Source organism: Rutilus rutilus, assembly GCF_951802725.1.
Source record: "Rutilus rutilus genome assembly, chromosome: 20".
Lineage (NCBI taxonomy): Eukaryota > Metazoa > Chordata > Actinopteri > Cypriniformes > Leuciscidae > Rutilus > Rutilus rutilus.
The window spans coordinates 13444060-13469448 of NC_140225.1; the positions used below are offsets into that span (position 1 = coordinate 13444060).

At 37.0% G+C, this 25389-nt stretch overlaps 2 protein-coding genes across 3 annotated transcripts in view; one reads left to right on the plus strand and one right to left on the minus strand.

The window, feature by feature from the left end:
• Positions 1 to 341: 341 nt before the first annotated feature.
• Positions 342 to 13290, minus strand: slc1a4 (solute carrier family 1 member 4). The gene is made up of 8 exons (XM_084391339.1): positions 12670 to 13290; positions 10911 to 10953; positions 8682 to 8747; positions 6692 to 6858; positions 4126 to 4359; positions 3248 to 3442; positions 2773 to 2907; positions 342 to 1710 (listed from the first exon to the last, which is right to left on the minus strand). Exons 1-8 carry the CDS (start codon positions 13182 to 13184, stop codon positions 1452 to 1454), a joined length of 1614 nt encoding a protein of 537 aa, XP_084247465.1. The 5' UTR covers positions 13185 to 13290; the 3' UTR covers positions 342 to 1451.
• Positions 13291 to 16108: 2818 nt separating this feature from the next.
• The window catches only part of sertad2b (SERTA domain containing 2b), a 40957-nt gene continuing 31676 nt past the window's right edge, over positions 16109 to 25389 (plus strand). Inside the window, exons 1-2 of one of the 2 annotated variants that reach the window (XR_014625579.1) lie at positions 16109 to 16402; positions 23224 to 23790. The gene's annotated coding sequence lies outside the window, so the exon portion shown is untranslated. Of the gene's footprint in view, positions 16403 to 23223; positions 23791 to 25389 lie in introns of those variants that run through there. The other variant, XM_084391342.1, reaches the window with a different exon arrangement.

The window sequence follows — 25389 nt, forward strand, 5'->3', positions numbered from 1 at the left end:
CATGACAATGTGACGTTTGTCTGAGACAATGTAATGTTTATTAAAGTTTTTTTTTGTTTTTTTTGTCATTATTCTGGTATGAATTGTTGTCCAGACCACTGCTGAAATAACGCCTTGTCACGCCATACGTTACATTTCTTGACGCTGGTCAGAACCAACCAATCACAGCTAGTTTGTGATTATTTGATTAGGATTTAATAAAAATATTTTATAGAAATTGTTGTGTTTGGATTCAGTTTGATTATTAGCTATAAATCCTTGCAATTAAATGTTGATTACAGTTACATTATTACTATCAACAAATAATTATCTGTCACACGCAGGAAAATGTGTATGCATGTAAATCAGAGACAGATGCTTTGGATTTAATTGTAAGCAGAGACACAGACACATCGGTAACAAGAAGACAACTAACGGTTAAAGGATAGTGGGGAAAAAGTACATGGAGGTAAAAATGCATATAAAAACACACTAATAAAGTTAATAGCTTTTAGAGTTCATCTAACATCTGAATATTTTCATAGCAACAGATTACGAAAAATAGTTTTCAATGCAGTACAAAAGGGTAAGCAATTAGAATAAATTAAACTTATTCATTCTTATCTAATTGTCGTTTTAAAATTGTTTGCTCTTTAACTAATGGCCAAACTTAATATTTGGGCATAAAATGTACAAAAAAGTTACGACAAGTTCTTTGTTTGTAATCCCACTTACCACTAGATGTCACTAGATACCATGGGTGATGTTTTTGGGTCAAACAAAAAAATAAATATTTTATGTAGAGAACGGAGGTCTATCAGGAAATGTTTGACCCTACAGTGTTTCATCATCAGGTTGAATATCACACGTGACCCTGGGTTTTGTCTCTATCTCTGAGCTTGGCGTTCACTTAAATCAGATTTGAATGTAGGCTACTGAAACCATAAAGCACGAGCTCTAAAATCAGCTAGAATTCACAGTACTTCACAAGCACACATGCAGTTTTGATATAGTCCCCAATAAATCACCAGACCTATACCACAATGCAACAGGATTTGCCATTAGGGACACAAATATATACAGCAAATACTTTCCGGTGTATCTTTGAAATAGTTAATATTTCACACAGTCAGTCAAAATATAGAAAAACAAACAGATCAAGAGGTCAGTCTGTGAATGATTTCCATTACTACACATCTCTGCTCACAGACTGGAAATATTCCCTTTTTGATTTAGCATATCATCTGGGACATGTTCTCAAACACAAAATCTGATTATAAGAAATCATTTTGGCACAGTTGGATAAGATTTTCATAACAAAAAACCAGTCCAAACTATGTAAACTGACCATTAGTGTTCCTTTCACAGGAATGAGTAAACTTTACGTTTGACGTAAACTTCACACTCATCATGTAGTGGTTTTTAAAGAGAGAAAATAGTGAAGAAAGAGATGGGAGACCACAGTCAACACTTTACAGTACAGACTCCAGACCGTCCTTTTCATTGAGTGTTTCATGTGAGGAGCTTTCTCCTTGGTTCTGGTGTGTGACGAGAGGGGAGGTCTCTTCTTCTGCCTTGACATTGGGCACTACCTCCACCTTCACCTCTTGCAGTTCCTGCTCCTCTTGATGCTGCTGCTGTTGTCTCTTCATCTCTCGCTCATTGATGTGGTGAAGTATTCCAGCACCGAGGGCATCCCCCTCCACGTTCACAACTGTGGTGGTGCGGTCGCTGATCACACATCAGACACACAGTTTGTTAACTCAAGGGCTAGAAAATCCTAATTCTATTCTATATTCTAATTCCTAATTCTATATGCCTTCATGTAGCTCAAACAGTAGAGCATGGCGCTATAGCGATGCCAAGGTCATATAGGTACAAATATAGGTTCAAATTGCATTGCATTTCCATATTGAAAATTTTACATTCTGTCCTTATGTTTGAAACTGTATGTATTTATTGTATGCATATACATAATATTAGTTTCTTATTATAGAAGTATAACTTTTCTAATTCTTATATGAAGCCTTAAAAGACCCTTAGGAACAAAAATAGACTGTAAAGCTATCAGGTTTCATGATGATATGTGTGGGGAGGGTGTATTTTATAAAGACCTTTAATGTGTATATATATATATATATATATATATATATATATATATATATATATATATATATATACTTTGTAAATAGATACACTACCGCTCAAATGTTTGGGATCCGTAAGATTTTTAAATGTTTGTTTTTTTAAAGAAGTCTCTTATGCTCACTAAGGCTGTATTTATTAGATAAAAAATACAGTAAAAACAGAAATAATGTGAAATATTATTATAATTTAGAATAACTTTTTTGTATTTAAATAATTTTAAAATGTAATATATTATAATAATTATAATATGCTGATTTGCTGCTCAAGAAACATTACTTATCATGATTAATGTTGAAAACTGTTGCTTTGCTTAATATTTTTGTGGAAACCATTTTTTCAATGTCACTTTTATCAATGTAATGCTTCTTTTAAAATGTAAAAAAAAAAAATCTTACTGAAGCATTATTAATAAGACAGAATACATTTAAATAGTTGACATTAATTAAACAATTTTTTTTTAATTAAATTAAATGCAATTAATCATTATCCCCTTTCCTGAATGTAAACTTGTCACTGATATGACATCTCAAAATTACAACACTCAGCAAATACTGATATATGAGGTTAATTGTAATTAATCAGTGTATTAATTTGTTGGTTGAGACCAATGTATTTATATGAGTAAAATGGGAAAAGTTGTCTTACACAATCCAGTCCACAGCCAGCATGAGTGACAGGTCATGGGTGGGCAGACCAATGGCCTCCAGAATGATAGCGATGGTGATGATCCCACCCGCTGGAATACCTGCTGCTCCCACGCTGGAAGCGGTGGCTGTCACCCTGCACATGTGAATAAACAAATGAGCAGTCATTTATCAGATCCTTCATCCAAAGCGACCAATGGTACACTTCAAGCCAGGACAAATTCCCTGGAGAAAAGCGGAGTTAAGTGCCATAATGCTAAAAGCTATCAACATCCATTCTTCCATCAGAGCTTCAGTTCTGTATCGCCCATTACTGCATAGCCTGCCACACTGGGACAGGCTCCAGAAAGTGAGTATGTGTTACTTGTAAATTTAGATCAAGCTTAGCATCTCTGCCTTGTATATATAGGAATGTTCACAGTATCTATGAATACTCCTGCTGATTGAAGAAAGACCTCATAGGGATGTACACTCACAGGATTGTGAAGATCTGGCCAGCGTTGAGTTCAATGTTGTTGAGCTGGGCAATAAACACAGCAGCAACGCACTGGAAAATGGCTGCTCCGTCCATGTTGACAGTGGCTCCAATCGGTAAAATAAACCGACTGATTCGTTTGTCAACACCGTTGTTCTCCTCTACACATTTCATCATGGTGGGCAGGGTCGCTGAGCTGCACAGGCACAGAAAACAGACAAGGTTTGAGTATGTAATGGCAAAATAGATGTAATAATGGTCAAAGCCATGCTATTGGTGGAAAAAATGTATATAACCAACTTTTAGTAGCATCACAACCATTACATAATGGCTTTGAATCAGTGTTATTTTAGTAGTACTTAAGTACTATTATAGTATTTATTGCTTTGAATTTGCTTTTATTTTAGTTTAGGTTTTAGTAATTATGCTTTTGATTTATTACTTCAACTTCAACTTATTTCAGGTAGTTGCAAAGGCAACATTTCTAAAGTTTTTAAAGTTTACGTTTTTCATGTAATATTTACATTTAACTTTATTTCAACTTTATTTCAGTTAACAAAAGCATTTTGCATTAGTTTTAGTTAACAATAACAACACTGCTTTGGATTGGTCTAAGGACTGACCATTCCAGAATTGATTCCTTTTCCAACAAATCAAGGTTGTTGCATTTCCAATAACACTACTAAAGATTTAGCAAGACTGGTGGTTCCAGAAAAAAAGAAAACAAAGCTTTTTAGTCACATTCTGGGAAACAAATGAACCCAAACATTAAACTGCATATTGCCTGTATTAAGCAATTTTTTGCTTATAGAAAAAAAGAATGTAGGTTAGCTCAACTAAACCTGCTTTTAGGACTACAAATGACATAGAATAAATTACCTGGAGCAGGTAGCAAAGGCTGTGGTGAAAGGTGTGATGAGGCCAGACAGGAAACTGAAGGGGTTTTCACGAGTGAACCCAAAGTAGATAAGAGGCAAGACAATGCCACCATGGATTACGTGGCCCAGGATAGAGGCAAAAATGTACTTCCCCAAACTAGTGACCAACAGAACCACATCTTCCATTTCCACAATCTTACTGCCAACCAAGAACATGATGCCAAATGGCACATACCTGAAGGATAAAAAAACAGAATGTATCAGACATCTTGTGCATAGTGCAACTTACGCTTTTAAAATGTATAAAAGTTTCGCTTTCTTTAAGATTTCAGTGTTGAATATTAAACGATTTTTTTAGCATTTTGTACTTACACATACTGCACTTGCAAATACTGCAATATTTTATATGAATATAAGTGTATTTTATAGTGTATTTAACCCTTGTGCATCCTTGAGGACATTTTTGGCTTTTTCAGTTTTGTTTTTTTGATCACTTTGCCTGTGTTAATGCTAACTGCATAAAATTTGGCACGGGTGTGTATTTTTATTGGAATTTTACTATTTCATCATCATTTTCTTTAAAAAATCAATTTTGCACTAGTTACACAAAATACTTCCTCTCAGGACCTTAAGGACAAAAATGTCCCCATTGAAACCCATTAAAACTGCATTTTTTAATCCCTGTGCCGTTTAACTATAAAATGATGCAATCTTTTTTAATAGGCTTTCATTCTGTTGGCAAGGCTTCAAAATTGACATTTTTACAATTTTTTATCAGATGGTGCCATTTTTTCAGGTTAGGCCTATAAAGCAAATACTCGCTTTATTCCTGTTTTCTGCTTCGGCATATTATAGAGCCAACTGGATAAATTATGCAACGATAATTGTGTGGGTTTGTTGGTATGGATGTCTAAGTGTGGTTGGTATGTGTGTTATAAAAAAAAAAAGTGTTTGTGTGCATGTGTGTGCTTGTAATATTTGAGAGAGAAAAACTCAACTGCAAATCGAAAATTCAATCACTGTGTTCACCAGTGGAGTTTTGCTGGCATCCAATGGGGAAAGTCTGGTACTGCGCCCAAACAAAATCTTACTGAAAGCTCATTTTTTGAGATATCATCCTCAAATTCGGAACACAACCTGTTTAGATTTATGGCTTTGAATTTATATCAGTTTTAGACTTCCAAATGTTTCATAAAATATATATTTTATATAAAATATTGATTATAATGTTCATAAATATTTTTCATAAACTTAAACTTCTATAACATTTTTTTGGTTGCACTTTTTTTCAAGTTTTTCACTTCAACAACAATCTGCCAAGGGTCTTCTTTAAAATGAGACCAAACTTAAGTATTTGCTCCAAAGCATAACATTTTTATGAGAGTTTTTTGACTTGGACATTTTTGTCCCTTTTGGACCTATGAGTAAGTTTTTTTTTTTTTTTTTATGTTAACTGCATTAATTTTGGCACAGGTGTCTATTTTTATTGTAATTTTACTATTTCACCCCCATTTCATTAAAAAAAAAAAGTGTTGCACTAGTTACACAAAATACTTATATATATTTTATATAAAATATTGATTATAATGTTCATAAATATTTTTCATAAACTTAAACTTCTATAAAAAAAATTTGGTTGCACGTTTTTCACTTTTTTCACTTCAACAACAATCTGCCAAGGGTCTTCTTTAAAATGAGACCAAACTTAAGTATTTGCTCCCAAGCATAACATTTTTATGAGAGTTTTTTGACTTGGACATTTTTGTCCCTTTTGGACCTATGAGTAAGTTTTTGTTTTTTTGTTACTGTTAACTGCATGAATTTTGAGCTATTATAGAGCCAGTTGGATAAATTATGCAATGATAATTGTGTGGGTGTGTTGGTATGGATGTCAGAGTGTGGTTGGTATGTGTGTTATAAAAAAAAAAAAGTGTTTGTGTGCATGTGTGTGTTTGTAGTATTGAGAGAGAAAAACTCAACTGCAAATAACAAAGCCAATCACTGTGTGACCAGAGGAGTTTTGCTGGGATCCAATGGGGACAGTTTGGTACTGCGCCCAAACAAAATCTTACTGAAAGCTCATTTTTTGAGATATCAACCTCAAATTTGGAACACAACTTATTTAGATTTATGGCTTTGATTTTCTAGCCGTTTTAGAGTTCAACTTGTTTCATAAAATATATATTTTATATAAAATAATATTCATAAATAATTTTCATAAACTTAAACCTATATAACTTTTTTTTGGATTTACTTATAAAAAAAAATTAACTTCAGCAATAATCTGGCAAGGGTATTCTTTAAAATGATACCAAAGTTAAGTCTGTGCTCCCAAGCTTCAACTTTTTATGACCGTTTTTTGACATGGACATTTTTGTCCTCTTTGGACCTATGAGTAACTTTTTTAAATTGATGCACAAGGGTTAAGTGTATATATTTTTAAGTCTATTATTTATCATGGGGACAATATATGATGTAATAAATTACATTACATTATATTGTATTACATTAAGGCTCTGCGCCTTAGACTGCATTAGATGTCAATTTGATCAAATACCTTTACTTACCACATGATCCACGACACCAATACCATAGTGGCTTCATTGAAGGCATTGAAAAAGCGAATGAGCTCCTCTCCTTCTGTCCCAAGCTTTCTCAAAGCAACTCCAAAAACCATAGCAAAGAGAACAAGGCCCAGAATATTCATTCCATCTGCATCCGTTCCATAGGGAACCTGAAACCCACCAAAACATGTTTGTCATTGTTATAAAGTGGCTTACATAAGTAGACATTCAAATATTAGGATACTGCCACTCAGCCTTTTCAATGTTTTCTTGGCAGCATACAGTTGAGAATTGGTTAAAGGCGAAAAATGCAACAGCAAAACAAATCTGATGATAACATTATTTTAAGCAATAAAATCTGACATATTGATGTGCTCTGATTAGTGCTGAATTTAAGTAACCTATATGAACTAATGTTCACTGATGCAATGTCATATCTCCTGTCACTGATATGACTGTTCATGGACAAGTGACTTTCAAAAGCCAAAAACGTCATGAAGCTCGGCTCTCAGACAGAATTTCCCCAGCGGTTATGGCTGTGGGGTCACAGGTGATGAAGATCTGACGGGACTGAGCTACTGTTCAACAGAATCCCTCTCTTGTTCTGGGATTTATCACACATCCAGGCATGGCTCATCACTTGGCACACAGCACTGGTTGTTCTGTAAGCCCTACTTAAGCAATTATGGACCTCAAGCGTTCTGAGGGATTGCCCACATATTTACCCATGCACCAACAGATACGAGACATTTTAGCTGAGCCAGGATGTAATGAAGACCCAATGATTTATACAAAGGCTAATCACATTCACATACAGCACTAGATAGAGTAGTTCATTTGCATCTGTGAATTATTATTTGCTTTTTTGCACTGAATTTGAAGGAAATACTGATGGAATAGATTTAAACATTAAAGTGTGTTAAATCGATCAAATTAGGTACAATTCTCAATTAACAAATATACAACCCAACAAGCAATAGTTGTCATTTCACCGTCTAGGTTAACTATAGACCCGATATAGTCCGGCTATGAGTAACCCACTTCTAGTCAAAATAACCTTGAATTTGGTTACATGTCGTTTTTTCCTAAATAACTTGCAAGATGTATGATATTCCATCACGTAAGCAAAATAAACAGTGATTACAAGATGTTTGGTTTCATTTCTTTGTTATCTAATTGAGTAGTCTATTCTTGGGCTATGGTTTAGATGTCTATTCAATTTTCACTGACGGCCCAAATTTTGCCTTGTTTTAGCCTAGACGTCTGGGCTGTGTTTGGGCGGCTATAAGACGTCTTTTAAATTGCTTGCTGGGAAGTAGCGAGACATATAAACTTTGTGACTGAAGGTCATTCTAATTCTGTGGAAATCTGCATGCATGTGGGTCTGGATGTAATGTAACTAGATTTATTTGAGGCTGACTGTACTACTATAAGGGCAGAAAATGTTCATTAGAAAATTATTTGAAATGTGAATATGTCTTAGCACATCCCAAGTCCTTCTACAAGCACATTGCTGCGACTAGAATGCAGACACATGGGAGGCCCTATGGGAAAGGCTTGCCATCTCCAGCTGCTTGAGTGCTCAGTAGGACAGGAGCAGCAAAAACCGGCTGCTTCAACCCTGGCCCTGTGCAAACAAACAGCAAGCTCTTTCAAGGCTGCCAAAGAGCCAAACACTACTGAGTGGTCTGAGACAAACCAGCCAAGAAGCCCTAACTGGACTTGAGTTAAAAAAAAAAAAAAGTGCAAAACTACTGGGTTTAATTGACATTTCAGCAAGTGACATGTGTTGACAATTGTTGACAGTACATGCTTAATATAGGACAAGTAAAGACCTAATGCTGTTAATAATTCTATTATATTAATGAATATAAATGTAAATTATTATTAACAATAATAATAATGTTATAATTATAAATTGTATCATTATCGTAACATAAAAATGTATAATTTTTAAATAAAATTATTATTAGAAAATAAAGAGATCATGTACCTTCTGGTAGATGAGGGTTCCATTTGTTCCATTTCCAACAAGAACCATCTTGTAATCAGTGATATACTGTGACAAAAGTAAAAGACAGGAAGAAAACATTATGAGCTACATGCAGCGCTTATCAAAGAGCTATTCTGGCCGATTTCAACCCGTTCCAGTGTTCGGCTTCATGAACTGGGATGCATTTGATTATTTCTCTGCACTGAGCGTGTTTCTGTGCATGTCTAGTGCCAAAATACTCACAAAAGCAGCATTTAAAGTTTAGCTGAAGAGGACTTTGAGACTGGTACACACAGAGACAATGAAAGGGATCCCCCCACAGCTCTCCTATTCAGAACCCCTGTTTCTCAAAAAATCCAATTCTGTGAGCTAAGCCACTCGGTTTAGTTTCCGTCTACTTCCTACCTCAAAAGTACGATCGGAGTAGGTCAAAAACATGAGACGTGGCAGTGGCACTGAACTATGGAAATAATGCAGGGTCTCAAGACATGTTTTTAAAGGTTGAACTTCTTTTCGGCAATGTAAAAATGCAGCAAAATTGTGGGGGAGTGGTGTTAAAGTCACCATGAAATTAAAGTTAACTATTCTTATTTTTTTAATGGAATGTTGCAGTATTTATTATAAATTATTTATCAGTGCACATCATTATTATGTTTTTATTCATGTGCCTTCGTAATCTTTAATCAAAATAACTTCCCCTTCCTCTTGCAACGATATCTCTTGTTTACCGGTGTGAGGGCGGAACAACCTATCACTCTAATGAGATCACAGCAATAGCAAACAATCCAATCAATTCCCCATTGACAAAATCAAGTCCCGTCCTACATTTTTTCTCATTCGAGAAGGCTTTTTACCCGGATATATGCCACATAGGGAAGAAAAAACAATCACCACTTCCATTTCATGCCAACTTTAACGAAAGTAGCTGCCTTTTAGAAGCGGGGCGCTTTTCTCACAGAACGCGTTCTTGCCTTTAAAAAAATGTGAGACGTTGTGCTGCTAAGGAATAGAAAAGAACACAGGATCTCAAGATACATTTTTAAAAGTTGAACTTAGTTTAAGTTAAGTTTAACTTCATCGTAAAAAAAGCTAGATCTTGGCGCAGTGTTGATAGATGTCCGTGTACCCAGATAACATACATATTCGGGCCTCATCTGGGCCAACTATGGCACAAATGGCTCAGTTCTGGCAGTGGCAAAGATCTGGCCCACACACATCAAGCCGGTTTTAGTTTGCTGTGTGTGGCCTGGATGCGATTGCCAGCCACGCTCAGGTTGAGTCAATGCCGGTATGCCATGCGGGATGTGGGCCACAACTGGGTCAGATGTCATTTGCTATCTGGGTAGCTTATGTTTACATAGACAAACATATGTTTACATATAAAAATCAGTGTAGTGGAAAGCAGAAACTCGTCTGTTAAAGGTTCACAGGCAGCCATATCTTTAATGAGATGAATTTACACTGTGTTTGCATATTCTGATGTTGACTTAACAAATAAACATATTTCAGTTAGAGATAATTAAGGCAACCTGGAATAGATCTTCAAAAATTAGTTTGGACAAGTTCATATGTAACTGGCCATTAAAATAATTCCCAGGCATTTCTGTATTAATCCTGCTAATCCGTGTCTCATCTTCTTTAAAGCCTGTCTGGACTCCATCCAGGTAAGTGTTGATGGAAATCCCACTGGATAAAGAAACATTCTCCTAAAGAAACATCCCATTATTTGCAGCCAATGACCCTGTTTCTCTTTCTAAAGCTACTCTGGCCTTTAGAAAAAACATCGTTTTTGCAAATAGATAACTGGGTACCCTGTTCAGTTTGTGTCAGTGAGGTTGCGCACATGCTCCAGTCTGGGGACAGAGATGTTATCTCCTACCCAGACCACCAAACCCCATGAGCTTCCTTTGAGCAGAGTGCGCTCACTGTTAAGCAGCTGACCGTGTGGTACAACTCAGTGAACTAAGCCAGGTTGCCAGGCACCAAGGACTGGAATCAGCTTTCTATGGTAACTGCCTGGTTCCTTAGTGGTGAGAGAGGATGGGAGGTATTTATTGAGTAGGGACAAAAATGGTCACTCCATTTTGTGACTCTCTCAATTAGAGATGAAGGAGCTGTTAACATGGAGGAAGTGATCTACAAATATTCATTCTGGACATAACCGCGTGCGTGTGTGTGTGTGCGCGCGCGCGCGTGTGTGTGTGTGTGTGTAGAAAAAAAGTAACTCACTGAGCGGAAAGCTGCAGCCACCAGGTTGGATGGAAACAGGTTTCTGAAAAGGAAAAACAAGCAAGAAAGATAAACCAGTGATGCAGACATGTGTAAAAATGGGCTCTTATCATCACAGATGGACACCACTGGTGTTCCATTGCTAAATTCCCACCCGTTTGCATCATGATGGACCTGTAAAGGAAGTTTTGCATTGATCCATGCAGATCAATATCTTTATCTAAACAGATATTCAGTCACTCTACAGAATGGATTATTTTAAACTAAACTGAGTTTTAGTTCTTATTCATCATATGACCTGAGTTAAACGAGGATTAATCTAGTAACCCTGTGAACTGTGGGGCAAAGTGGAGTGTATTTTCTCCAGCTTCATGCAAGCCTATTATATAGTCATTCTTCAAGTTCTGATTACATAATTGCATAGAAGATTTATACTTCAGCAAGAGAAACTTTAAAGACTTTCTACTTAAAGACTTTCTACTTTGGTCCAAATAGGGTGAACAATAATGTTCATGTAATGATGTATTTTTTGTGATTAAATTTGATGTAATTTATATTTGTAAATTACTGATTAGTGGAAAAAGCAGGACAATTATGTTAAGCTAATAGCAAACATGTTTGCTGGAATTTTGAAAAATGTAATTTCCTTTCATGAAAAATAAAATTGTCACAATTATGTTTGTGCTGGAAAAACAAAATATTTTTTTGCAATATTGTAGCTGATTTGTTACTGGTCCATGGTGATCTCTCAACCCTAATACAGATCTACCAGGTCGATTGCGACCCCACCAGCTGGTAGTCCATCCATTTTGTCCATCATCTAGAATAGATCAACTTGGATGAATAAAGACCATATCCTGCAAAAACAAATGTAAAACCAGCATCAGAAAGGTAACTCCTAGGCAGCCATAGCCTAATTTTGGTCTTATAGCACAGCAACAATTGGGCTGTTATGAAATATTTGAACTGTTGTGAGCCAGGTTAATAGTAAGACACATAATGGTCAAAATCAATCAGAACCGTTTCAGAAAGTGTCACACTATACCTTGACATGTTAGAAAAAGAAATATGCCACTTAAAACAGACAACCAATTAAATGCAATATATTTTTGTAATTATCCAATCATCATTTAAAAACATTAATAAAAGTTTAGAGTCAGTGGTTTGTAATTTTTAGAGGCTTTTAGAGAATCTGTTGATGGATTTTCATGTGTTCACAGAGATACATTGAAACATGATGTCCATTATGATGATTCCAGGCAAATTACATTTTCAGAATGACAATGATCCTTATTTGTGACAGTTATTAATTGATTTGATTGTTTCCTTACTTGTAGAAGCTTATCAATAATTTTATCTCCTACTTTACTTGATGTCCCAATTGTGCTGAACTCTCACTATGCTTTCTGTCTAAAACATTTTTTTGCCAGAAATGTGAGTTTTTCCAGTTGTTTTTCCAGCTCTTCTCTCCCTGTCTGGAGCAATAGTTAATTCACAACAGTCGATGACTTAAATAGCTAAAAAAAAGAAAGAAAGAAAGAAAGAAAAGAAGATGTAAAGTACGAGATTATTGTCACATGATCTGCACGCATTCGTGTGTGTGTGTGGCACATACATCGTTAATCACACCGGCAACCTGCAGGAGCGGATTAACTTGCCATAGTGGTCTGCTTTCTTTCTCACGTCAGGTTGAAATATATTTTTATCACCTATTTTTACTATATATTATTATCAGTAATTTTCATAACCAAAATGATACCTTGCCAGGTCTAAAAACGAATCCGCTGTCTCTTTGTTGGAGCTCAAGCCTTCCAGCCCCAAGTTGTTGGTGTTCAGCGCTCCGGCTCCCACGCCGGGTTTGATGATGAAGGCGAGCGCGACCCCGATGGATGAAGCTATCAGAGTGGTCACCAGAAAGTAAGACACGGCGATCCCTCCGAGCTTTCCCAGTGAGCGCGTGTCCAGACTCGCAGCGCCAGAAATCAAACTGCAAACCACTAAAGGAAGGATGATCATCTTGAGCATCCTCAGCAGCATCTCCCCGGGGAAGGCGAAATAAGTCATCTGCGCTCGGGTTAGGTTCATGTTCCGGACCATCATCCCGAGCCCTACGCCCACCAGAACCCCGGACACCGTCAGGATCACTAGGAGATTTCTTTTGAGGAAGCCCATCAACCTGTCTTTAAAGCTTTTCTTTTTGGATTTAATTGAGACCGCTGGCAACGGGCTTTTGTGCCCGGCGTGCCCATTGATTTCGCTCTTCTTCTCCTCCATGATTTTCTCTTCACGCTCAGTATTTCCACCCGTTTATAAGAGGTGCAGGCTCTTCTCATCAGTAGCGTGCGCGCGCTTGGAACGGAGCGGAGTGGATAGCGCTTGTAAAAACCGGCCGGCACTTATAGACATGTGCTGATCCACCAATGGCGAGGGGTCTTTCAAAGATGAAGACACAGGGCATGCGCACTCCTGGACCATGATGAAATGATGCAACAAGGCAAAGGGTTGCTGATATCAACAAATAAATCAATTATTTATTATTATTAGCCTATTATTATTATTATTATTATTATTATTATTGGGTGATTTCATATATGTGTGCTTTTTCCATTTTGTGTGCTAATAAATTGCAACAAGGCAAAGGGTTTCTGAATCAGTGCAATGTATTAAAATTATTGTTGTTGTTGTTGGTATTATTATTATTATTGGGTTATTTCATATGCTTTTTCCATTTTGTGTGCTAATAAATTGCAACAAGGCAAAGGGTTTATCTATCTATCTATCTATCTATCTATCTATCTATCTATCTATCTATCTATCTATCTATCTATCTATCTGTCTGTCTATTATCTTTCCGGGGACAGGTAAAAAAACATGGATTTATAAAATAAACATACTAGATTTCTGTTTATGGGTTAAGGACAGTGACTATAATAAGACATAGTGTCCACTTTTTTATTGTTATATTCAGAATCTACACATTTTTGTGTAAAGATTTTCCCCAAGTTAAAGAGCCTAAGATGTAAATCCTTTTTTAGCTGTCTGTAGTTGCTTTCCCCTGAACCTCAACTATTCTGTTCCAAAAATAACATTTCACAGCTGCCAAACCAGGAGCACAGGAAGCTGAGTTTGCTCTCAAGTCTTTGCTATAATATACTGAACCCCACTGTGAGGAGGCTTGGACAGAACAAGACTGTGAAGATTTTAAGCCCAAATATGTCTTGTACACTGAAAATAATCTTCAGAAGTAGCTTGCATTAAAGGTATAATATTGTTAAAAATATTGCAAAAGTGGTTAAAAGTATAATACAACAAGAAAGGGGTTGTATAATACATACAACACACATCTGATTTGATGTAAAATCAGACCACATCCTTCAGCTGCTGTCATGCCGAAGAAAGATGAGCTCTGTCCATACGACCCCCTCCTATAGTTTACAAAAAGTCTCCCCTCTGCTTTCTGTGCAAGGTTGAACTGTTTTCTGTAGAACAATTGGATTAAAATTGACTTCCATCCCAAAATATGGCTTCCATATGTAATTTAGCAATGTTGGTAACACTTTACAATATGGTTTCATTAGTTATTATTAGTTAACTACTTTAGTTAACATGAACAAATTAACAATACATCTACAACATTTATTAATCTTGGCTAATGTTAATTTCAACATTTACTGATATATTATAAAAAATAAGTTTTATTTGTTAACATACATGAAGAAACAATGAACAGCTGGATTTTTATTAGCTAACATTAACAAAGATTAATAAATACAGTAACACGTTTAATTCTCATTGTTAGTTCATGTCAATACACCAACTAATGTTAACAAATGAGACCTTATTGTAAAGTGTTGCCTATACTTATATAGGTCTATTTTATGTTCACAGTTATATGTAGGCCTACATTATAAGCAAGATGATAGTCTACTTTAAGAAATATCTCCTAAAATATTAAATTGTGGTTCAAAAAAAATAGATATACGTGAATAGACAGGCAACATAATCCTATGTTTAAATAAGAAAGAGTGACGTAACTCCTCAAGACTGTAATAATATTCTCAAACCACCAGATGGCATTCTTTTGTTTAATAAAGTCCTTTCTCTGTTTGAGTGATTGCAAACCATCAGGCACTACTGATCATTGCTGCTTATTATAATATTTGCAAAGAATCTTGTAATATTATATGATACACAGAAAAAAACCTTTTTGTTCTTCTTCACTTTTTTATTCTTATAAAAGTAATGTTAATCATGCTAATGGTGATTTATGAAGTGACTTAACTCAATGAGAATTATAACATTACACTTACCTATAGCCTACTATACTTGATATTATCATATTTTTTAAGAGGCCTACAATCTAATAGGGAGGTTATGGTTAACAGATAATGAGCATGTCAGGGCAGCAAGCTTTACCCTGAAAACCTGAAATCAAATGTCAGACTCCCAAGATTAATGACTGTTTGCACTTATTCCATCAGACCACGCTCCATCAGCTGTGGCACACACACACACACGTAGGTAGACTTTCTTGGCTCTTTGTCCCATTTAGTCAAACATTAGAAGTAGCTAAACACTCCATATTTTCCTTTACCGGTGAATTCACTGAAGAACAAGCATGTGAGAGAAAACACATTTTTCACCACTTTCCCTGCTTTTTCCCCCTTCATTTTAGCTAATGCCCATTTTCCGCAGTGGCAGGCTTTTTTGAACACTCCATTTCCTGTTATGCAGCAGAGATTGAACATGTAACAAAAAAGATTGAGCCAAGCTGTCGGTGGGCATCTTGCCAGAGCATGCTGTCGCCTTTTCTCAGTTCCGCCACTTAAAGAACTCAACTCTGGCCATCTTAAGTAACGTTAGCCTACGCTAGAAATGACCACTGCCGCTTCAAGTAGCCTACAGTAGGTATTGCAGCGACGTATCATACGTATTTTATATTTTAAATATACATTTTAAAGTTAAGATATGCTCCCCATTCATAATTTGTCAGTGTGACATGACTTTTAGACTGATTTGTGAGCTCACGTTTTGCGCCGTCACTTTTTCATCGTGCTGTAAATACCACATTACCAGACTGTTAGGCTCTTTAAATAACATGTCGAACAGCAGCCTTGTTCTGCATTTTGATTGGTTGATTCTACCAGAGGGGGTGGGACATACGAACTGGGATTCCGCCTCGACCTACAGAACAACCTATCATTCAAATCCAATGTCTTGCAACTGCGACCACGCGCAGAGTCACCGAAAGGCAACCTGCCTACTACTACTTTTGGGGGCACTGTGAAGTCTGACTCTCGTATGTGCAACTGTTTACTTTTTTTTCTCAGGCTGATGAGGCACGGGACGCTTAAAAAGTGCCATGTGAATTCATGTCGACTAGCGATGCATGCAGAAAGCACTGATACAATGTAAACGCATTCGAGAATAAATCCGCTGAGCACTCAGTAATTTACACTCATTTAACCGGATCGTACAAGTCCTTCAGAAGGGTGAGTTGACGTTCCTACTGAATTATCAACATAAAGTCGTGTGTTTTGACTGGTCATTTTTGATGTGGGTCGTTCTTGAAAGCGTGCTTGACTTGCATGTAGCCTACTGACCCCAACAGCAGTGACCTGTTTGCATACAGTAGGGTAGGCTATAGCCTAAGTCTACAAACTTGGCATATATGTAAACACAAGCTGCCAACAGTAGAAGCCCATTCTATGGATGCAAAATAGTTAATGTCTTAAACGAGGAAGCCACACGATATTCTTATGATTGCTGCGTGTTGATAGTTTTCTGTAATCGACCCGAGTAAGCTATGCATTTTTGTTTTGTTTTGGTGTTATTATATAACTGTTTTCTGAAGCCGTTGAGACATGCTGCTGCTTTGTTCGGTCATATAACGTACTACAGTACTTGATGTTTTGTACAGTATTCCTGCTAGATTTGTATTAACTAAAGATTAAAGAGTTTTCTCCATTTTCTATTTGGTTACCAGTGGCTCTGGCTTTCAGAGGGCTTTTTTTCTCTAATAAATAAAGGGCTAAAAATAGAAATGAACAGTGCAAGCTTGCTGATGCTGTCTGTTGCAACTTCCAAAGCTAAAATCATTTTTATGGAATGATTACTGCGATGATAATAATAGACAGTCAATTATGTCAATAGTCAATTATGACCCCTTAAGAAAGGCTTGAACACACAAAGAAGGTCAAAGGAAAGGGGGGTACTAAAAGTAGGCTATGCATTAAAGTAGGCTATGTTGCTTTACATTATATGTGTAATTGAACGGTGTTTTCAAACAACTTTTCAGTTACCTCAAAAATGCACAACTTAAAGTGCAGTCACATTAGGGGGAAAAAATAATGTACATATCTAGCACAGCTCACACAGGAGTCACTTTTAAATCAAGCATTTTTCTGTTGGTCAATGTGGCAAATTCAAGGGATCAGATTGAACATCTGTGAAAATCTGTGGTGGGAACTTTTTCACCCTTATGTGAAACACCAGATCGCACGAATTCAAAGGAAAATTTGGCTTGGTCAAAACACTCCTCTATCATTTGCAGCTGGAAAATTATTGAATGAATGTTCTTTTAAAGTTGATGAAACAAAAGTAAAGACAGATCTTTCTTATGACGGGACATCAATTCACTGATTGTTGATTGTACTTTGAGATGTGAGCGGGGTTTAAGCTGACTAAATCAGTGGTTTCCAACCTTGGTTCTGGAGAACTGCAATAAGTTCACATTTTGGATGTCTCTCTAATCTGACACAACCATTGTGAGGTGCTTCTCAATTTGAAGGCTGCATCCTAGTAAGGCTGCGTAATATCTCGTCATCAAACTCCACTCTCACTAGGATGCAGACTTCTAATTGGGGAGTACCCTTCAGATTTTGAAGTAGCTCATCTACTTACGAGCTGATGAGTTGAATCAGGTTTGTTTGATTAGGGAGACATACAAAATTTGCAGAGTTAGGGGTACTCCAGGACCAGGGTTGGGAACCACTGGACTAAATGGGCTTGTTTGAGATGGCCTCGCCTGAAATTCAGATGAGAGTAGGCGGGTGTATTGAGGGGAGGAGTGAAATAAGTGCAGACAAGTCGGACACTTCTCTCTATGTTGTGCATCAGACACCTACCAAGGCGGATATCTCGTGATTCACGCTCATGTGCTGGGTTGCTAATAAATTTGATGTATTTTAAGTTCTCTTGTTTTTATATGAAAGTAAATGTGATGAACAAGACATCCATAATACTTGTGGTTTAGGGTTAATTACATGTAATGATGTATAATTTGTAGTCATTATCACAGTAACTATAACATGTGTAACAAGTCAAATAAAGTGTTACCGTTCTTGTTATTTAATTCCATCCGAAAGATGTGTTTTCCATCCTTTTTTACTTCAATATAGACATGTATTTTAGATTTATTTTAGAAATATGACAACAATCATGACTTGAGAGTTTGGGAATATTCACACATTTTTTATACACATAAAAACATGATATCAGAGTTTTAAAATCAAACATTTTAGAAATGGAACAATACACCATGGTTGTTTAAACCACTGAGCAGAAAGCGTCGTTAGCTTTTGATCAGTGCAATTCGTGGAGAGCAACGGTTCCGACTGCACAATCCTGCACTACTGCCTTCCTTTCGCGAGAGTTTTTTCAGCAAGCATGACATCAGAGCATGTCGGACCACCTATCTAACCAGTATTCATCTCGCGGTGATCAACGGTGATTGGTTCTGTGCCGATTTTGCTTATCTCAGACGAGCCCCGTGATTGGAGAGGTCTTGCATAGTTCACCAGAGAGAAGTCTGTCGATTTTAATTAAAGATTACAAGGTCAAAAAATAAAAACATATACTTGAATGATTCTTTCACAATAAGATCAGTACAGTTATGGAAGACGTACTGGTTTGTGTGTCCTGCCGGGCTGGAATCAAGTGGTTAAGGCAAGAGTTTGGCAATTGCGGATTAGAGACACATCTAATTTAGTTGATAATCCAGATTAGGGTGTGTGCTTGTACAGTGCTTTGTTGGATCAGAGAGCTGAGGGTTCATACTCATCACCTCATTAGAGGTCATTTTTGACAAATTGATATGCTTTCCAGCACTTGTTTTTTTTTTTATATATATATTTATGTTGTCGCACTTTTTTTTACGCAATATTTGATTTTAAAGAGAGAGTTCACCGAAAATGACTATTATGTAATTATGCCTCATGCCGTTACAAATGCACATGACTTTTTCTGTAGAACACAAAAAAGACATTTTGACATTTTCTTATACAATAGCAGTGGATAGTGAATTGTTTTTAAATTTAAAACGGATACAAAAGCATCTTTCTCCATTGACTGCCACTCAGAAGTTAATTTGGTTGTAGAATACTGTTGTCAGTCACACTCATAAGTAACCAAACTCTGTGTTTTCAGAGCGGGATTAAGCAAACAGAAGAGAGGTTACAACTGTATTTAGCTGCAGTGTGTAGCTTGCATGGATAAAGGCAGTATCCTGTGTAACAGAGCCTATTCATGGAGATAACGTTCGCCAGTTAGGAGCAAGTAGAGCTTATAGTTTCATTAAGCACTCTTCTTGACTGTAATTCCACTGTCTGTTTTGTATTCCTTTAACGTGTGCTTAGGCCAAGCCCGAATAAGCTTCCCATGGAAGACTTAAATCCATAACATGGTTAAAGAACATTTTCTGCCAGTCTTTAATGTTTTAATGTGCTATAAATTATGAGTCCAGTGTTACTGAATTGCTCAAATGCATTTGCATTGAATTCTGTGTAAATGAACTGCCAGTGCCTGGGGCAGTGACCTGCTTTTCATTATAATGTGCAGGAAGCACATTCACTGTATTGAACTCTGAAGCGTCAGGCACACTGACGACCTGGGGATTTTGAATGCTAAACCTCTAGAGAGAAGTCAAAATTCCCCTTAAGAACTTTATAACCTGTGGCCTGCATATTGTTGTATTGCTGTATTGTATTGCTGTGTTATAACATAGTTTGATCATCACCAGATTTGTTTGTTATCATTCATTCATTCACGTTCCCCCCTGCATTTCACCTGTAGAGACGTTTTTGCTTTTTAGCGGCGTGTTGGGGTTCCGGTACACCAGCCATGTCAACGAAACGAATGAATGAAAATTTGCTTATCAATGCATATCTAAATTCGCACCTACGGTATCTTTGTAGAACTTCAAAAAAAGAAACAAGAAAAGATGCTTCAGCCAATGAGCAGCCGGCGGGGACTGGCTGCAGGACGACTCAATCTCCACGGACAGTTTTTGATGTTCTATCAGACAATAACTACTCAAGACAAATATTTTCGGGACAATTAGGGCCGGATTCGGGACAACAGCTTAGATTTCGTGACTGTCCCGAATTTTTCAGTACGTCTGGTCACCCTATTTGCGAAATTTGGTTGATTCTCTCATCTTCAAAGTTAGACTGCTGATACAAGTTGCTCTAATTCCAGTGTTCATTCATAAGCATATTTCATCAGTTATCTTTGATGAAGTCAAGAAAGATCCAGTCATTTAGACTTTTAGACATTTGAAAGAATATGCATATCCTGACACATACAAGTAGCATTTGAGATCTGCTTATGCTTGGTGTTCGGTTATCTAAATGCCGTTATAATAAAGTGCTGATATTGAGTCGGTGTTCTCGAGTATTTACTCTCAAATGATCAGCAGTAGCAGCGAAGGCCCCAGCCGGTTGGGCTTGTAGAGATCGGGTGTCTCTGGAACAGCAGCAATGCCAGAGTTAGCCGGCTGTCTCTCTAACACACACGCACACACATTAAGAGAGAGGCCGCTCTCCTACAGCCAGTTGTACTGCAGCATTAATATTTCATACACCCACCTTTAAAGAAGGAGGAGGGCTGAGAGAACAAGCCGGAGAGGGGCCTTGGAAAAGCATAGCTCAGAGGGCATTCTCCATGGCTCAATAAGGCATGCTAAGCGTCTGCACACACCATGACAGTGCATGAAAGCTTCACATGCTCTCCAGTACTAAGTTCATTCTTCACTTTATATTTGTGGATTTAATGTTGAACATAGCTGTATGTCCATCCAGCCTGACATGGAAATATTGAATGTTTCAGTGAATTTTCTGTGTCTGGTAGGTAGTTTATGTACTGGGTTGTTAGTTGATACTGTTAATAATTGCAGTTGATTAATATTTAACATAATAATTTTTTATTGATCTAAGCATCTGGAACCTTATGAATTTGACACTAAATTTGACACTGACTTCTACCTTATTTATATTCATCCTCCTGTTTATCTAAACTACAAACTTAATCTATAACTATAACTGGCATTATCATAAAAATAAAGAAGTCTTCCTCATTTCCCACGACTGATTATTTAATATGAATTTAGACACAGTTACCACAGATGTTACTACAGTAATTGGCATAGTTCTTACTCTTTCGTCATTGTAGTTCAGAATGTTCAGTTGAAATGTTTGATTTCTTCCATAGTGTTTTAAAGTATAAAATTATCGGTAGAGTTCAAATGGGTCACTCAGGTCTGTACATTGTACAGCGGTTCACAAAGTATTCTTAACAAGTAAGCTTTGCATTATCCAGTCATACACACTGTGGTTGAGTTAGGAAACGCATTTAGTGATTCCCACACAAAAACACAGATTATTTCAGATATTATTCCAACAAAATGCAGGAAAACCCCTGATATAGAATCTCAGTCTCTCTTGCTCTCTGTTTCTTTGTCTGTCTATCTGGCGTATTTTCAATGCAGCCTTTCTTCCTCCCTCTAGCATGAGAAACATTTGTGCAGCATGCATAAGTTGTGCATGAGAAAAAAATGTCTTCTGCTCTTGTATAAAATATGTTTGTTTTTTAAAGATGTTTGAGTGTTGGGGGTGGAAAAATGGCATATCCATGATCAATTCTGATTGAATACATTGTCTGTAAACACCTCTTTAATTTGGATAGGGAGGAGTTAGTGTGTGAATCGTTTCATATGTTTTCGCATTTGTCTGTGGTTTAAAAAATAAAGGCTTGGAATCAACATATAAGGCCAGCAGCCATATCACCATGTGGCCCAAGACTTGTTGCCCACTGAAGCTAAGCAGGGTTGAGCCTGGTTAGTATCTGGATGGGAAACCTCCTGGGAGAACTCGGTAGCTGCTGGAAGAGGTGTTAGTGAGGCCAGCAGGGGGCGCTCACCTTGTGGACTTGTGTGGTTTCTAATGCCCGGCCCCATATAGTGATGGGGATGCTATACTGTCGAAAAGCACCGTCCTTTGGATGAGATGTTAAACCGAGGTCCTGAATCTCTGTGGTCGTTAAAAAAAATCCCAGGATGTCCTTCGAAAAAAGTGTCCTGGACAAATTTGCCCATTGGCCTCTGTCCATCATCATGGCCTCCTAATCATCCCCATATACTGATTGGATTCATCACTCTTACCCCTTTTCCACCAAGGCAGTGCTGGTGCCGGTTCGGAACTGATGCCTACTTCACGAACCAGTTCTTTGTGTTTCGACAGCCAAAGAACGGTTCTCGGCCATGAAAATTGGTTCCACAGCAGCACCAACTCTTTGCTGGACTAGAACCGTTCTTTTACCACGTCATGCTTACGTCGGGGGCTGGGGGCGGGGTTATTGTCGAGCTTCTTCTCGAACGTAACCTCCGTCTATAGTAATCCAGACGAGCAGGACAAATGTGTTCTAAACTGATCAGTCTTCTTCTGACCCCAATATAGGATCGCAAAGCCAGGAGAAACATTTGAAGAAAGACGATGTAGTCCGCCATTGTATTTGTTATGCTTGAAGTTGGCGAAAGCTAAGACGTGTGGCAACGTACACAGTGACGTAACGACGTCGTTCGCTGGGCTCTCTAGTCAGTGGAAAAACAAACAGGTTCTAAGAAGGTTCGCAAGTTGAACCAACTTTGAACCAGCACCAGTTCCAAACCAGTTCTTTTTTGGTGGAAAAGGGGTATCTGTCTCCTCTCCACCAATAAGCTGATGTTCTGGTGCAATATGGCCGCCATCATCCAGGTGGATGCTGCACATTGGTTGTGGTTAAGGAGATTCCCCCTTCCATGTAAAGCTCTTTTGAGTGCAGAGAAAAGTTCTATGTAACAAATTATAAGGTCATTTTAATGTCTCATGATAGTTGTTCTGTCAACATTTCTCTTTTAAATATATAGCTGTAATCAGTAATATTTGATAATTGAATAATATTGTGGTGGTGTACGTTTTCAGGCATGTTTTTTTTTTTTCTCCCTGAGGTTTGCTTTGATACGCTTGTGTGTGTGTGTGTGTGTGTGTGTGTATTGCAGAAGGCAGGGGAATTCTGATGACTAAGCACTGAAACACACATCTTCTGCTGGACACACAAGATCTCTGACCTGCAGTGAAAATGTCTTACAGGGACAGTTCACCCTGAAATGAACATTCTGTCATCATTTACTCACCCTCATGTCATTCTTTATTTGTTCCTTTGAACACAAAAATTAGAAATTTGTTGGTTGTGCTATCTATACAATTACAATGAACTGCAGATGTTGCTTTAAATGTTTAAAAGGATGAAAAAGCACCATAAGGGTGTCATTAAAGTGGTCTATATGATTTGTGTGCCATATTCCAGATCTTCGAAGTAACAGTAGCTTTGGCTGAGAAAAACTGGATTTTAAGAGACAAATTATTGCGATTTGTGAACAAATTCACATACAATCATACTTTGTATTTTTATTTTATTTTTTGGATCAATAGAATCGTTGAAAAAAAAAAAATCAATTTGTGCTATTTTTCCTCACGAATGCGCCAAGGAGAGTTAGATTTTCATTGAATAATGACTCAAGAGTTGTACATGACCATTCAAAAGTTTGGGGTCAGTAAGACTTTTTTTAAAGAATTTGAACCTTTTATTCAGCAATGATGCATTATATTGATCAAATGTGAAATATTTCTATTTCAAATAAATGCTGTTTTTAAAAAAAAATGTTTTTCATGAAATGAACCACGATTACGCTGTTTTCACCATTGATAATAATGAAATATTTCTTGGGTGCACCAAATCAGCATATTAGAATGATTTCTGAAGGATCATGTGACACTGAAGACTGGAGTAGTGATACTGAGAATTCAGCTTTGTCAACAGGAATATATTTCATTTTAAAATATATTTAAAAAAGAAAACCATTATTCTAAATTGTAGTATTTCACAATATATATATATATGTATATATATATATATATATATATATATTTTTTTTTTTTTTCATAAAATAAATGCAGTCTTGGTGAGCAAAAACAATTCTTTAAAAACATTTTTAAAAAATTTTTTTTTTTTATAATTGAAAATGTCAGTACCTTTAATTGCAACCAAAATGGCAGGCAATACATTCTTCTTATATGTGAATGATGACAGAATTTTCATTTAAATACATATATTACAATTGAAGGTGGCGGTATCCTCCAGAATGGATTTAGTTCAAAATTTGTCTTGCCAAAGATTACCACTTTTGAAACCATTCTTAATGTGTTTATTGATCTATTAGCTTTCGTTCATTATATGCAAAGAAACAAGTAGCCTACATAGGCATTAAACTCCTGCATGCTGCCTGATCCCATCTCTTTGTATGTCAGAGGCATAGCGTTGTTGTAGCTTTTCAAATGGTCTCTTCCCTACAGTCTCATTGTGCTGTGAATTGTTGATATTACTGAATAATACTGACGCTGAATACAGTAAGAGAGATCAAAACCCTGCCTCAACAACTATACAAAGCACAGCTTATTTTCTGCCACCAATACCAGATATGTCTTGATGTGCAAGTTTAGTTACGATTTATACCATGTTTACAAAAGGTGTCATTACTTTGCACACTTGGTACCTTATCAGAATACTTAAATAATAAACCTCTTGTCATTCCACAATCACTCTGGTGCCTGTGGTCGTGATTGTGTTTACACCAACGGGATAATTATCAGCTGATTAACTGCTGTGGGCTCATTGCACTGTGTGCACCATGTGTTAACATCTGAGCCCCATGTTGTAGTCAAAGACGCAGAACCGGCGCTGGTTTGGTGCCCTGTGTCATAAATGTATGCCAGGCCCGCACAACAGAGGCTTTAGTGAGGCTCTGAGCTGCTGGAATAAAGGGCGCATTCTCACATGCCTGGCCCTCTCGTCCAACCTCCTCATTATGTCTGTGGAGTGGAGCAAAGTGGACTCTTATTATAAAACTGTCTATTATCACACCGCATTGAGCCAACTTCTCTTCTTCCACCGCCAAATGCTGTAAAATAACTATCTTGTGCAAAAAGGCCTCTCAGTACAGCAAGTTAACACAGAAACAATGAAACTGATGTGCTGAAGCAAGTTCGCTCTTGTAAGCAGTGGTCTTTCAAAACTTCTTGATGGCATGTTTTCTTAATTTGATTAAGTTTTTTTGAAAAGCACTGATACTGCAACTCTATGATTAAGAAAAGAGTCAAAATGTATA

Bases quoted from the DNA above. Each gene is read 5' to 3' on its own strand.
- slc1a4 (XM_084391339.1), bottom strand. From the start codon at position 13,184: ATGGAGGAGAAGAAGAGCGAAATCAATGGGCACGCCGGGCACAAAAGC. The intron at 6,859-8,681 runs GTACATGATCTC...GGTGGGTTTCAG, and splicing joins GAACCCTCATCTACCAGAAG to GTTCCCTATGGAACGGATGC. The intron at 1,711-2,772 runs GTAAGACAACTT...ATGTGTGATCAG, and splicing joins CTGGCTGTGGACTGGATTGT to CGACCGCACCACCACAGTTG.